Source organism: Callorhinus ursinus, unplaced genomic scaffold (assembly GCF_003265705.2).
Source record: "Callorhinus ursinus isolate GAN/ISIS: 27379988/994484 unplaced genomic scaffold, GSC_fseal_2.0 scaffold83, whole genome shotgun sequence".
In the NCBI taxonomy this organism is placed as follows: domain Eukaryota; kingdom Metazoa; phylum Chordata; class Mammalia; order Carnivora; family Otariidae; genus Callorhinus; species Callorhinus ursinus.
In genome coordinates this window covers 1625195-1640430 of record NW_027397145.1, presented here as the reverse complement: position 1 = coordinate 1640430, position 15236 = coordinate 1625195, and the positions used below count along the sequence as shown (strand labels likewise).

At 42.0% G+C, this 15236-nt stretch overlaps 1 protein-coding gene across 5 annotated transcripts in view; it reads right to left on the bottom strand.

The window, feature by feature from the left end:
• SIL1 (SIL1 nucleotide exchange factor) overlaps positions 1 to 15236 on the bottom strand; it is a 214269-nt gene that overhangs the window by 64628 nt on the left and 134405 nt on the right. For all 5 annotated transcript variants that reach the window (XM_025852270.2, XM_073887800.1, XM_073887798.1 and 2 more), the window contains 2 exons: positions 14806 to 14997; positions 2107 to 2228 (listed from right to left, as the gene is read on the bottom strand). In XM_025852270.2, the coding sequence (XP_025708055.1) occupies positions 2107 to 2228; positions 14806 to 14997 (314 nt within the window). The remainder of the gene's footprint in view (positions 1 to 2106; positions 2229 to 14805; positions 14998 to 15236) is intronic.

The window sequence follows — 15236 nt, the reverse complement described above, 5'->3', positions numbered from 1 at the left end:
TGTGTGTGTGTGTGTGTGTGTGTGTGTGTGTGTGTGTGTGTGTGTGTAGGGAGCTGCAAAACCAACATAGAAAGAGTTACCTTGCACCAAGTTCCTCTTTGCATAAAACACTGACATTTTCATGATGTTTAAGGAGCCTGCTTTTGGCTTCCAAAAGCTCTGGCGCCATACCATGCCATCACTGTAACTGCCCTCCAGTGGGCCATCAAAAGCCCAGCTAGAACATTTTGAATATAGCAGTTTGCTTGCCACCAAAACACTAAGTTGCGATATTTTATATTTATCTCTATTTAAATTTTAGTGATGCTACATAAATGTTAACATGGTCTTATGCTAAAACAACCACGTATAAGTCTTAATAACACCACATAGGGGCACACCCCTGGCTGAGTTATGGCCTGCTAAGCAGGCCTAATGCATGCTTCTCAAGTTAGTCTCCTTTAAATAAGATGTGACACAAGATGTTACACAGTTTCCCCCAAGAAATGTGTTTCCAGAAGCAATGGCAAGGGACATGTAGGATAATTTGCTCATACTGAAAGTGTAAAGAAGGTACTTGGGATTATAGGAAAGAATTCCAAAAAGAGTCTGGGGAGAGGTTAATAATGTTTGATTTAGTTATTTCATGGCTTGAGAAACAAAAAGTGAGCTTCCATAAGTTTTCAAGTCTCTGAAGCTGTAAGGATAAGACCCTGGACTTCTCTCTAGGGCTGAAATCACAGCGACCTATGACAAACTCACAGATTCTCCACCCTTCCAGTAGAGGCACACACAAACATCTCCTTGGGCTTCCTGAGAGACTGTCTGGGTCTGGTAGGTGAGACCAAGGGAGGCAGAGTGCCCTGGAAGCCAAAGCCTACACTGTCAAAAATACAACCACAGGAGAACCAGGGCTTGAAGGTCTAAGCAGGTCCTGCAGGGTGCTCAGCTTCCCTCAGGAAACAATTCTTCCAGCCTTACCAGCTCTGCCCCTCAATTTACTAAGAAAAGACCCAGCAGCCTTTCACAGTGAGGAGACATCAGTCTGAGATTCTGATTAATAACAATAAGCAAGGATGAAAGGCAAAGGAAATCTTTACAAAACAAAGCCTACAATGGCAGAAATGTTTACAATAGCCTTTCTCCTGCAACATTTTAATCCCTGCACCCTAGCAGAGCAACCCCTAATAGCTACTACCCATGCCTTTGCACCAAGAATCAGAATACTGGTTCCTATTTTAGAAGAACAAATAGTCCTAAGAACAGATTTTCAAAAATGGGGGCGCCTGGGTGGCTCAGATGGTTAAGCGTCTGCCTTCAGCTCAGGTCATGATCCCAGAGTCCTGGGATCGAGTCCCGCATCAGGCTCTCTGCTCCTTGGGAGTCTGCTTCTCCCCCTGCCTCTCTCTCTCTGTCTCTCATGAATAAATAAATGAAAATCTTTAAAAAAAATGGAAGGAATTGTGGCTCCAATGGACCAACTGCAGCTTGAAGACATCTTGACTTTTTAAGTATTATGATGTGGTGCCCACACATCATTCTGCATCCACTCCTAAGAGATGCTGTGTCCCCATTCCTCTTGCCTTATCATTCTTCTAGCATAAGCCAGACTAACTGAAATTTAAACAACTCCCAACCCAAAGAGTACAATAACCTGAATGCATGTTGACTGGTACCAGACAATAAGGAGAAGGCATATTCCCCCCAAAAGGCCCTCCTCAGTCAGGTTCAACATTTATTCATCACCAGATGTATCTTCATTGCAAAAGGATCAACTCTTAGAGTTCATTCCCTTCCACTCAACCAGCCATGGGTGGTCTAACTTTTTATTAGCTTTGAATGCAACAGAGAATGTGACCTAAAATACATTATTATATGTCTGTAAGATGAGAGGGAACAGAGAGTCACACATGATAACAACACGGTGAAAATTCTTATCTACTTGGAGTAAGGGCAGAATCAAATTCTTACCCTAGTTTCATTAGGACTACAATGAAATGTGTATAGGGATGTGCAAGAGTTCAAGTGTAACCTTCTTCCAGGCCAATCAGGACAAAAGTAAAGCTAGACGTCACCTGAAAGGCACTAACAATCCTGGCCAATGGGATGTCCATCCACGCTGCTCACCTGGAAAAGGCAGCCCCCAGCACAAACGCAGCATACTCCTTCACCAGGGGCTCTGTGCTGTTCAGCCCATTGATCACCACTTGAAGGCCGCCAAAGGAAAGCAGGTCCTGTGCATTATCCATCTGCAACAAAGGTATAGCCATCAAGGAAAGAAGAGCCTTCTTATTGCCTTTCTTTTGGTTAGTATTCAAAAAAACCTAAAAAGTCAAGTAAAAAGCAATGGTGGCCATTGTGACCAACTAGAAAAGATCCGTAATAACAAATTAAATTCTTAAATTTGAGATTTCTGAATTCATCTAACATGATTTATGAGCACCTGTGTGCGAAATGGCTGAAATGGCACCTAGCTATTGCTTATGCCAAATATGTCCTGGAAAATTCTATAATCATAACGAATCACAAAGCTTGCTCCTAATGTACAAGCTGTTAACACAAAGATCTGGCATCATCAGGACTACTAAATGGTGCCATGCTTCCTGTTCATGTCCAGTCCCAGTACAAGTAATGGAAGCAGCAGACACTTAAAAGAAAAGAAGTCCTCTCTCTTTCTCACTTCATACAGTCTAAGGATGACTGATTCTGAGGACATGTGTGATCAAATCTGCACAGAAGGAGAGGAAGGGAGCAAGATGGCGGAGGAGTAGGAGACCTGGATTTCGTCTGGTCTCAGGAATTTAGCTGGAGAGGGATCAAACCATTCGGAACACCTACGAACTCAACAGGAGATCGAAGAAAAGAATAGCAACAACTCTCTGAAGAGGAAAGCGACCACTTACTGGAAGGTAGGACGTGCAGAGAAGTGAATCCAAGGCGATATTCAGAAGTATAGACGGCGGGGGAGAGGGCCTCGGCCACTTCTGGCAAGTGATAGAGCCGCGGAGCACAAAATCAGAACTTTTAGAAGTTGGCTCCGCTGAGGGATGTCGCTCCAGTGGCTAAGCGGGAGGGTGGAACCCTCGTGGGACAGTGTGGTCTCAGGACCCTCGGGGTCACAGAAAGACCGGGGGTGCCTGAGTGCGGCAGAGCTCCCGGGTATCGGAGCGGGGAAGCCGGCTGCATAGTCGGAGCCAAGGCGCAGGCTCTCAGCTCGGGGTTGCCATAAACTGTGATGGGCAACACAGTCGGGCCACTGCTCCTCCAGCAGGGACCCAAAAAGCGGCAGATCCGGGGAGACTCCCCTTCCTCCCCCAGGAGGAGTGGCGCGGGAGCGCACCGCAGGGATCTGCTGGGTTTGGAGACTCCACACGGGGTCAGGTGCCAGAGATAGAAACGCTCGGTCACAGGCCGGGTGAGCACGGAGTGCGGCCGGAGACCGGGGAGACGGGAGTGACTGACTGCTTTTCTCTGGGGGCTCACTGAGGAGCGGGGCCCGAGTTCTCAGCTCCTGCAGGGTGGAGATTGGGAGGCCTCCATTTTCACTCTTGTCATCCAAAGCTGTACTGAAAGCTTGCAGGGAACAAAAGCTCCCAAGAGCAAACCCAAGCAGATTACTTAACCCAGACTCACAAGGGCGGGGCAATTCCGCCTCAGGCCAAAGACATTTGGGAACCATGGACACAGGCCCCCTCCCCAGAAGATCAGCACGAACAGCCCGCCAAGACCAAGTATACCGATCAATGAGAACAGGAGAAGTCCAGTGCTAGGGGAATACTGCACATAGAATTCATGGCTTTTTTACCATGATTCATTAGTCTTTCAAAAGTTAATTTTTTTAACTTCTTTTTTTTAATTTTTTTTCCCTTTTTCAACCAACATCTTATCCCTTTTTAAAAAAATTTTTTATTTTTCATTTTTAGAGTCATATTCTATCGCTTCATAGTAGTTACCTTATTTTTGGCATATATATATAAGTTGTTCTCTCTTTAAAATTTTGAGATACAGTTTCCTCTAACATCAAAATATACCCTAAATCTCCAGTGTATGGCTTTGTTCTAGTCTCCTGCCTGATCCCATTCTCTCCCTTTCTTTCTTTTTTTTTTTTAATCCTCTTCTTTCTTTTTTGAAACACCTTATCAATTCCTTTTTAAAAAATTTTTATAATTTTCATCTTTACAGTTATATCCCACCCCTTCATCATATCAACCCTTATTTTGTATATATTTAAGTCTTTCTTTCTTTAAAATTTTAGGAGGCACTTTCTTCTAACAGACCAAAATACAACCCAAATCTAGTCTGTGGCACTGATCTATGCACCAGCCTGATCATATTTGATCATATTCTGTTTTTTTTGTTTTGTTCTGTTTTTGTTTGTTTTTATCTTTTTCTTTTTCTTTTTTTTCCTCTTTATTTTGTCTTTCTTTCCCTTTCTTTTCCCCTGGTTTCAGGTCTTTTCTGATTTCTTTAGAGTATATTTTCTGGGGATGTTGTTAACCCATTAGCATTTTGTTCTCTCATTCATCTGTTCTCCTCTGGACAAAATGACAAGATGAAAAAAATCACCTCAACAAAAAGAACAAGAGGTAGTACCGTCTGCCAAGGACCTACTCACTACGGACATTAGTACAATGTCAGACCTAGAGTTCAGAATCATGATCTTAAAGATACTAGCTGGGCTTGAAAAAACCATGGAAGTTATTAGAGAAACCCTTTCTGGAGAAATAAAAGAACTAAAATCTAACCAAGTCGAAATCAAAAAGGCTATTAATGAGGTGCAATCAAAAATGGGGGCACTAACTGCTAGGATAAATGAGGCAGAAGAGAGAATCAGCGATATAGAAGACCAAATGATGGAAAATAAAGAAGCTGAGAAAAAGAGAGATAAACAACTACTGGATCACGAGGGCAGAATTCGAGAGATAAGTGATACGATAAGATGAAACAACACTAGAATAATTGGGATCCCAGAAGAAGAAGAAAGAGAGAGAGGGGCAGAAGGTATACTGGAGCAAATTATAGCAGAGAACTTCCCTAATGTGGGGAAGGAGACAGGCATCAAAATCCAGGAGGCACAGAGAACCCCTCTCAAAATCAATAAAAATAGGTCAACACCCCGACATCTAATAGTAAAACTTACGAGTCTCAGAGACAAAGAGAAAATCTTGAAAGCAGCTCGGGAGAAGAGATATGTAACCTATAATGGTAGAAACATTAGATTGGCAACAGACCTATCCACAGAGACCTGGCAGGCCAGAAAGGACTGGCATGATATCTTCAGAGCAATAAATGAGAAAAATATCCAGCCAAGAATACTATATCCAGCTAGGCTGTCATTGAAAATAGAAGGAGAGATAAAAAGCTTCCAGGACAAACAAAAACTAAAGGACTTTGCAAACACGAAACCAGCCCTACAAGAAATACTGAAAGGGGTCCTCTAAGCAAAGAGAGAGCCTAAAAGCAGCATAGACCAGAAAGGAACACAGACAATAGACAGTAACAGTCACCTTACAGGCAATATAGTGGCACTAAATTCCTATCTTTCAATAGTTACCCTGAATGTAAATGGGCTAAATGCCCCAATCAAGAGAGACAGGCTATCAGATTGGATTAAAAAACAAGACCCATCGATATGCTGTCTGCAAGAGACTCATTTTAGACCCAAAGACACCCCCACATTGAAAGTGAGGGGATGGAAAACCATTTACCGTGCTAATGGACACCAAAAGAAAGCTGGGGTGGCAATCCTTATATCAGACAAATTAGATTTTAAACCAAAGACTGTAAAAACAGATGAAGAAGGACACTGTATCCTACTTAAAGGGTCTATCCAACAAGAAGATCTAACAATTGTAAATATCTATGCCCCTAACATGGGAGCAGCCAATTATATAAGGCAATTAATAACAAAAGCAAAGAAACACATTGACATCAATACAATAATAGTGGGGGACTTTAACAACCCCCTGACTGAAATGGACAGATCATCTAAGCAAAAGATCAACAAGGAAATAAAGACTTTAAATGACACACTGGACCAAATGGACTTCACAGACATATTCAGAACATTCCATCCCAAAGCAACAGAATACACATTCTTCTCTAGTGCCCACGGAACATTCTCCAGAATAGATCACATCCTAGGTCACAAATCAGGTCTCAAACGGTACCAAAAGATTGGGATTATTCCCTGCATATTTTCAGACCATAGTGCTTTGAAACTAGAACGCAATCACAAGAGGAAAGTTGGAAAGAACTCAAATACATGGAGGCTAAAGAGCATCCTACTAAAGAATGAATGGGTCAACCAGGAAATTAAAGAAATATTAAAAAAATTCATGGAAACCAATGAAAACACAACTGTTCAAAAATCTTTGGGATGCAGCAAAGGCAGTCCGAAGAGGAAAGTATATAGCAATACAAGCCTTTCTCAAGAAACAAGGAAGGTCTCAAATACACAACCTAACCCTACACCTAAAGGAGCTAGAGAAAAAAACAGCAAATAAAGCCTAAACCCACCAGGAGAAGAGAAATAATAAAGATCAGAGCAGAAATCGATGAAAGAGAAACCAAAAGAACAGCAGAAGAGATCAACGAAACTAGGAGCTGGTTCTCTGAAAGAATTAACAAGATTGATAAACCCCTGGCCAGACTTATCAAAAAGAGAAATGACCCAAATCAACAAAATCATGAATGAAAGAGGAGAGATCACAACCAACACCAAAGAAATACAAACAATTATAAGAACATATTATGAGCAACTCTATGCCAGCAAATTAGATAACGTGGAAGAAATGGGTGCATTCCTAGAGATGTACCAACTACCAAAATTGAACCAGGAAGAAACAGAAAACCTGAACAGACCTATAACCACTAAGGAAATTAAAGCAGTCATCAAAGATCTTCCAAAAAACAAAAGCCCGGGGCCCGATGGCTTCCCAGGGGAATTCTACCAAACATTTCAAGAAGAATTAATACCTATTCTCCTGAAACTGTTCCAAAAAATAGAAATGGAAGGAAAACTTCCAAACTCATTTTATGAGGCCACCATTACCTTGATCCCCAAACCAGACAAAGACCCCATCAAAAAGGAGAATTACAGACCAATATCCTTGATGAACATGGATGCAAAAATTCTCACCAAAATACTAGCCAATAGGCTCCAACAGCACATTAAAAGGATTATTCACCATGACCAAGTGGGATTTATCCCTGGGCTTCAAGGTTGGTTCAACATCCGCAAATCAATCAATGTGATACAATACATTAACAAAAGAAAGAACAAGAATCATATGATCCTCTCAATAGAAGCAGAAAAAGCATTTGACAAAGTACAGCATCCTTTCTTGATCAAAACTCTTCAGAGTATAGGGATAGAGGGTACATACCTCAATACCATAAAAGCCATCTATGAAAAACCTACAGTGAATATCATTCTCAATGGGGAAAAACTGAGAGCTTCCCCCTTAGGTCAGGAACGTGGCAGGGATGTCCACTCTCACCACTGCTATTCAACACAGTATTAGAAGTCCTAGCCACAGCAATCAGACAACAAAAAGAAATCAAAGGCATCCAAATCGGCAAGGAGGAAGTCAAACTCTCACTCTTTGCAGATGATATGATACTGTATGTGGAAAACCCAAAAGACTCCACCCCAAAACTGCTAGAATTCATACAGGAATTCAGTAAAGTGGCAGGATATAAAATCAATGCACAGAAATCAGTGGCATTCCTATACACCAACAACAAGACAGAAGAAAGAGAAATTAAGGAGTCAATCCCATTTACAATTGCACCCAAAACCATAAGATACCTAGGAATAAATCTAACCAAAGAGGCAGAGAATCTGTACTCAGAAAACTATAAAATACTCATGAAAGAAATTCAGGAAGACACAAAGAAATGGAAAAACGTTCCATGCTCATGGACTGGAAGAACAAACATTGTGAAGATGTCAATGCTACCTAGAGCAATCTACACATTCAGTGCAATCCCCATCAAAATACCATCCACTTTTTTCAAAGAAATGGAACAAATAATCCTAAAATTTGTATGGAAGCAGAAAAGACCCTGAATAGCCAGAGGAATGTTGAAAAAGAAAAGCAAAGCTGGCGGCATCACAATTCCGGACTTCCAGCTCTATTACAAAGCTGTCATCATCAAGACAGTATGGTACTGGCACAAAAACAGACACATAGATCAATGGAACAGAATGGAGAGCCCAGAAATGGACCCTCAACTCTATGGTCAACTCATCTTTGACAAAGCAGAAAAGAATGTCCAATGGAAAAAAGACAGTCTCTTCAACAAATTGTGTTGGGAAAATTGGACAGCCACATGCAGAAGAATGAAACTGGACCATTTCCTTACACCACACACAAAAATAGACTCCAAATGGTTGACAGACCTAAATGTGAGACAGGACTCCATCAAAATCCTAAAGGAGAACACAGGCAGCAACCTCTTCGACCTCAGCCACAGCAACTTCTTCCTAGAAACATCGCCAAAGGCAAGGGAAACAAGGGCAAAAATGAACACTTGGGACTTCATCAAGATAAAAAGCTTTTGCACAGCAAAAGAAACCGTCAACAAAACCAAAAGACAACCAACAGAATGGGAGAAAATATTTGCAAATGACATATCAGATAAAGGGCTAGTATCCAAAATCTATAAAGAACTTATCAAACTCAACACCCAAAGACAAATAATCCAATCAAGAAATAGGCAGAAGACATGAACATTTTTCCAAAGAAGACATCCAAATGGCCAACAGACACATGAAAAAGTGCTCAACATCGCTCGGCATCAGGGAAATCCAAATCAAAACCTCAATGAGATACCACCTCACACCAGTCAGAATGGCTAAAATTAACAAGTCAGGAAATGACAGATGTTGGCGGGGATGTGGAGAAAGGGGAACCCTCCTACACTGTTGGTGGGAATGCAAGCTGGTACAGCCACTCTGGAAAACAGTATGGAGGTTCCTCAAACAGTTGAAAATAGAGCTACCATACGATCCAGCAATTGCACTACTGGGTATTTACCCCAAAGATACAAATGTAGGGATCCGAAGGGGTACGTGCACCCCGATGTTTATAGCGGCAATGTCCACAATAGCCAAACTGTGGAAAGAGCCAAGATGCCCATCGACAGATGAATGGGTAAAGAAGATGTGGTATACGTACACAATGGAATATTATGCAGCCATCAAAAGGAATGAGATCTTGCCATTTGCAATGACGTGGATGGAACTGGAGGGTGTTATGCTGAGTGAAATAAGTCAATCAGAGAAAGACATGTATCATATGACCTCACTGATATGAGGAATTCTTAATCTCAGGAAACAAACTGAAGGTTGCTGGAGTGGTGAGGGGTGGGAGGGATGGGGTGGCTGGGTGATAGACATTGGGGAGGGTATGTGCTATGGTGAGCACTGTGAATTGTGCAAGACTGTTGAATCACAGATCTGTACCTCTGAAACAAATACTGCAATATATGTTAAGGAAAAAAAAAGAAGATAGCAGGAGGGGAAGAATGAAGGGGAGTGAATCGGAGGGGGAGACGAACCGTGAGAGACGATGGACTCTGAAAAACAAACTGAGGGTTCTAGAGGGGAGGGGGGTGGGGATGGGTTAGCCTGGTGATGGGTATTAAAGAGGGCACGTTCTGCATGGAGCACTGGGTGTTATACACAAACAATGAATCATGGAACACTACATCAAAAACTAATGATGTAATGTATGGTGATTAACATAACGATAAAAAAATTTAAAGAGAAAAAAATCTGCACAGAAGTCTCTCGCTCAAAGGCTGTACTCTAAGGCCTGTGTTACTGGCTAGTAGCTATTATTGGATAGTGCATAACATTTCCATAATCAAATAAAATTCTATCAAATGGCACTGGTCTAGGCTACCCTTTAAGGTCCAAAGCCCCAAGTCTAGACTATTTCCCTTTTATTCAATAGGGAATCTCACTCCCCAGGCTTCCTTAGTATCCTAGAACAAGAAAACTCAACTTGTTCAGGACGGTCACTGGAGGGGCGCCTGGATGGCTCATTCGTTGGGCGTCTGCCCTCAGCTCAGGTCATGTTCCCAGGGTCCTGGGATCGAGCCCCGCATCGGGCTCCCTGCTCAACGGGAAGCCTGCTTCTCCCTCTCCCGCTCCCCCTGCTTGTGTTCCCTCTCTCACTGTCTCTCTCTGTCAAAATAAATAAAATATTAAAAAAAAAAGAAAAAAGAAAAAGAAAGGTCACTGGATCCTATTTTCTCCATGTATCTCCATGGAAATACCTTTGTTGCTACAAAGACTGCCTCTTGCCCACAGTCTGATCCCACTCTACAAATCATCAGGAAAATGCAGGAAGCTAGCCCAACACTGTGACTACTATCCACCTTTTTCCTCCAGATGCTCCTGTTTCCTACCTGACTGTGCCTTTCCAAACTAGACAAAGACTCTAAGAGAGAAACTGAGTTTGAAGGACTTTGACTCTGCCTGTTTCTGGGTGGACCTAGACTGTTTTCACCACTTAGAAGATCATTTTTATATATTCTGATATAATCTCCACAAAAACAGGGTTTTTTTTCTGCCTGACAATTGTTGCAGATCCACAGTGATTAGAACAGTGCTGAGTGTATTCTTAGGTGCTCAGTAAGTCACTGTTAAACCAATGAACAAATACGATCAGAAAAAAACGTTACTGAAATAAACTCCACAGTGAGTAAAAAAGGCAACCCGGGGCATCTGTGCCAACAAAATGGATGGGTCTCTGATACCAGAGACCTGAAAAGATGGCCAATCCAGGGTCCTGAAACAAGTGTGGAGTCTGCTCTACCATAAGGGCCCCCAAAACAGGGCTGGGATTTTTCTGCCTCAATCTGTCCTTATGAAAAGGAGTTATTACTGGACCATAGGCCAGCCAACTAGGGAGACTCAGAGCTGGGTGTTTGGCTGATGTAAGTACAAATAATACTTCATACGCCTTCCTTTCTCACACACTCTAGTTTTAAAATCTAAGGACTCACGGCCTCTTTTTGATCCCTCCCCCCTCCAAGTTTTCTGGATAACAAAGCCATGGCTCAGAGTCCTGTCATTCAGTGCCTGGGTGGCTACTTGTCAAAGCTGGTAGGAGTTCCTAATGGAGTGGCTGCCAGTCTAACAGCCCGAAAGCAACACAGAGTCACAGAGGTTCTGTTGCAGATGTAGTTTATCTTTATTACTACAAAGACAATTCGGGATGTTATAAATTCTAACATTTATATAAGCACCTCAACCTTTTCAATATGTTTTCTCATTTGTTATTTCACTGAAGATGAGGAAGAAAAGTCATTCTGCCCACTGTACACTCAAGATTAAGCTCCAAAATCTGGGCCCTGCTCAGCATCACACAGGAGAAGGCATGATCAGGTCCCAGGTCTGCAGCTCCACATCTAGGTCTGGGGCCACAGCTTTCTCCAGGCTGCCTTTAGGACGGGGTGAGACAGAGAGAAAGAAACTCAAGGCAGAGGGAGGGAGCACATGGGGAAGGGCATAGTAGGAACTGTGCTAACACTCCAGAGGAAAAGAGAGAACCAGAGCACTGGCCAGACAATCAGCAAACACGAAATAGAGAAAGGGAGAAACTATATTAAATAATTGAGGAGACATTTGAGGAAAGGCAAACACACTGCCCTAGGGTACATGGGGCAGACAGAAGCCACACCTCATAAGTAATTCACAACCTTTTTCCAAACACAAGGTTTTGCTTTTCATAGATCCTGTTTAATAATTCCAATATGGCTGGGGCGCCTGGGTGGCTCTGTCGATTAAGCGTCTGACTTTTGATTTCGGCTCAGGTCATGATCTCAGGGTTGTGGGAGCGAGCCCCACATCGGGCTCTGTGCTCAGTGAGGAATCTACTTGAAATGCTCTCTCCCTCTGCCCCTCACCCCTCCCACGTGCACAAGCACGCTCTCTCTAAAAAAATTAATCTTTATAAAAATATAGAAATATATTAATTCCAATATGGCTGTGAGGAATCCTTGGTCAGATTTGGTTTGGGTCTTTGAACCCCATGGCTTCTCAAAGCTTCTATTCAGTGAGTCTGGCAACAGAAGTCCTATCTTCCACAATGCTAGCACTAAATTACCTGAATTCCCCTCACAACTAGAATTAAAGGTTAAGCTGTGTCTTCTTTAATTCCCCCGTGAAATCACAACTCAACCTGTTGCATGATAGCCTGACATACCAGCCCAAAGCAAGGACCTTGTACTTCCAATCCAAAGGCCAATGACTCAGAACATTTATGACTCTTCTGCCGAAGAGAGCAAGTTTGGCTTCACCAGGGAACCGGTTCTTGGTCTGACCTGAGACTGAGTTAGGTGATGTCGAAGAAAGTGTTTACCCCACCTAGTAACTCATGAAAGCAGAAGAGGACGTCACCCTAGAGACAACACTGTCAGATAACTGGCTGACTTGCATGGAAAAAAAAAATTTTGTCAGGGCCCTGCTAGCCTCCTGTGTACTCACTCCCCTCTAGGTATGATCAGCTTTCCAGTTATTTTGGCCTTTTATGCTCAACTAAAGGAAGAGTCTATAGAAACCTGATACCTAAAGATCCACCCAAGTATGTTACATGACAAAAAATAAAAGCTGCCAAGATCAGAGCAGGACTAAGTTGGCCAATAACCCCTAAGATCCTTAATCCTTTAAATATCTGTAACGGAAAAGCTGTTGGAATTCTTGTTTTTCACCCTGGAGAGAAACACAGGAAAGAGGAAAGAGAACTCAGGCCCACTTTCTCTCTAAGAGGATCACAGACCTGCTATTTGAGTCCTGAGAAAGAGTTACAAGCAAAGAAAGAAGATGAAGAGGCTGCATCATAATTCCTGCAGATACAGTATACACTCATCCTCTCTCACCACAAAGGCTGGCAAAATCAGAAAGAAAGAAAGAATGTCTTTTAGCCTAGTTTATAGAGAACAAGGATGCAGTCATGTGTGGGAGGATGTTGAAGATCTGTGTCTTGATGAGGATCTCAAACAAGCTTTTGATTATGATTACACAGTCTTCCTGGGCCACCATCGTCCCTAGTCTGAATTACGGCAATAGCCTCCTATATGGTTTCCGTGCTTCTACCCACACCCCCTGCCTCCAGTCTAATTCTCAACAAAGCAGGTGGAGGGATCCTTTAAAAATAAGTCAGAGCATGTTGTTCTTCTGCTCAACAGCCTTTAATAACATCCAGTTTCATATTCTTTTCCATGCTCGACAAGGCGGTCTATGATCTTCCCCCCATTATCTAAGTTTCATCTACGTCCCTCCCTCTTCTTTTCGCTCCAACCACACACTGACTTGTTCTGATCCCACAGACACACTAGACATGCTCCCACCTTAGGGCTTTAGTGCTTGTTGTTTCTCCTGAGATGCTCCCTTCCAATACTGCCAATCCTTACCATGAACTACTTTTTATTTGCCCATAGTATTTACCAACTTTAAATACACCATCCATAATTTACTTATTATTTATTTATTTATTTATTTATTTTGTTATTAGTTATATTTATTATCTAGCTGCCTCTGCTAGAAGCTAAGCTCCAATTTTGTTCACAGATGTATTTTAAGTGCCTGAAATAGCTCTTGGGACTTAACAGGCGTGCAATAAGTTAATTTATTGAATAAATAAACGACTTCTCTTGCTCCTTCTCCTTAGATCTACCTATGTCTTTTTGAGCTTCATTCAAATGATTCCAGTATCCTAGAGGAGACAGAGTGACCAAAAGGTTAAGAGCTCAGTTTAGGGTCAGACAGACCTTGTTGCAAATCCCAGCTCTACCACTCACTAACTGGGTGACCTTGGGCAATATCAGGTCTGACCTGTGTCTTATTTGCCTCAGTAATAAAATGGAACTAGTAACAGGGCCCATAAGGCAGCTGTGGAAGTCAGTGAATTGGTTATGGATAAAGCACTTAAGTGCCTTGTCTATGACAATGCTCAATAAATATTAACTATTATAATTATGGCACAAGTGTGATCAGTCCTTTCCCTGCTGCAAACTCTCCAATGGGTCTTAAAATCAAGGATAAAATCATAAAGAGTGTGATATTCCCAATTGCATCTCTCTGAATCTGTAACCTTTCCACTTTATCTATCCTACCCTACCCAGTATTTCCCAGGCCCTTACTCTCTCCAAGCTCTTCTCAACCTCAAAATCTTTGCACATGCTGTTTCCTCTGCCTGTGGAACTCTGATTCAAGGGTTGGCAAACTTTTTCCAAAGGCCCTGACAGTAATGATTTTGGCTTTGTGAGCCATAGGGTTTCTGTCACAACTCTTCAACCCCTCACTGTAGCATAAGAACAGCCCCAAACAATAGAACAATACATAAAGAAACAGATGCGGCTGTGTTCCAATAAAACTTTATCTACAAAAGCCTTCCCCAACACCCCTGACTAGGCTAAGTTCCCCCATTATATATTCCAACACTACTCTCTGGAGCCCTTACCACAATCTTAAGTTTAAATTATCTCATTTTATTGTTCATTGTTCATGATTTAATTGTTCCCTCTTCCAGACTATAAGCTACATAAAACAGGGACCATGGCTGTTTTGCCCCTGCTGTATAATAGGTGTTGAAAAATAATGGACGTAACACTGCAAATGAAAAAGAGGTTGGCCCTTTCTTCTAGAATGTATCTTATTATAATAGCTATTGGCCTAGGTTAAAAATACTAGACGCCCTGAGAGAGGAGCAAAGATGCTGATGCTGTTTTCTTAGGATTTAGGGCAGGAAGGTTTGCAGTTGAAGATGTTACTTAAAAGTCAGATTTATGGACAAAGAAATACGATACCTGATGGACATAATATTCGAGATCAAAGAGTGCAGCAATCTTCTCTTCTAGGCTGGAGCTGGAACTATTGAACTTGTTGATCAGCCGTACCATGATCTGCATGTCAGTCTCAATGACAACATTCAGCTCCTCAAAGTCCTTCTTTAGTTCCTCAATGGGGCGAAAGAGTCGTTTAACCTTGGCCTGCCTTTCCTAAAATAATTGAAGCAAAAAGATAATTAGATCAATTGGAGACGTCTCCCCAAGACAGTTGTCGCCTGTCATGGATGCCCATTCTCAAGGAATTACTGCTCCAGGATTCAAAACCTTCTTTCATCTGTACTCTCAAAAAATCCTCCCACAAGAATACCTCACTTTATTGCACTTCACTTTGTCAAACTTAGAGCTGTTACTTTTTTTTTTTTTTTTTTTTTTTACAAATTGGAGGTTTG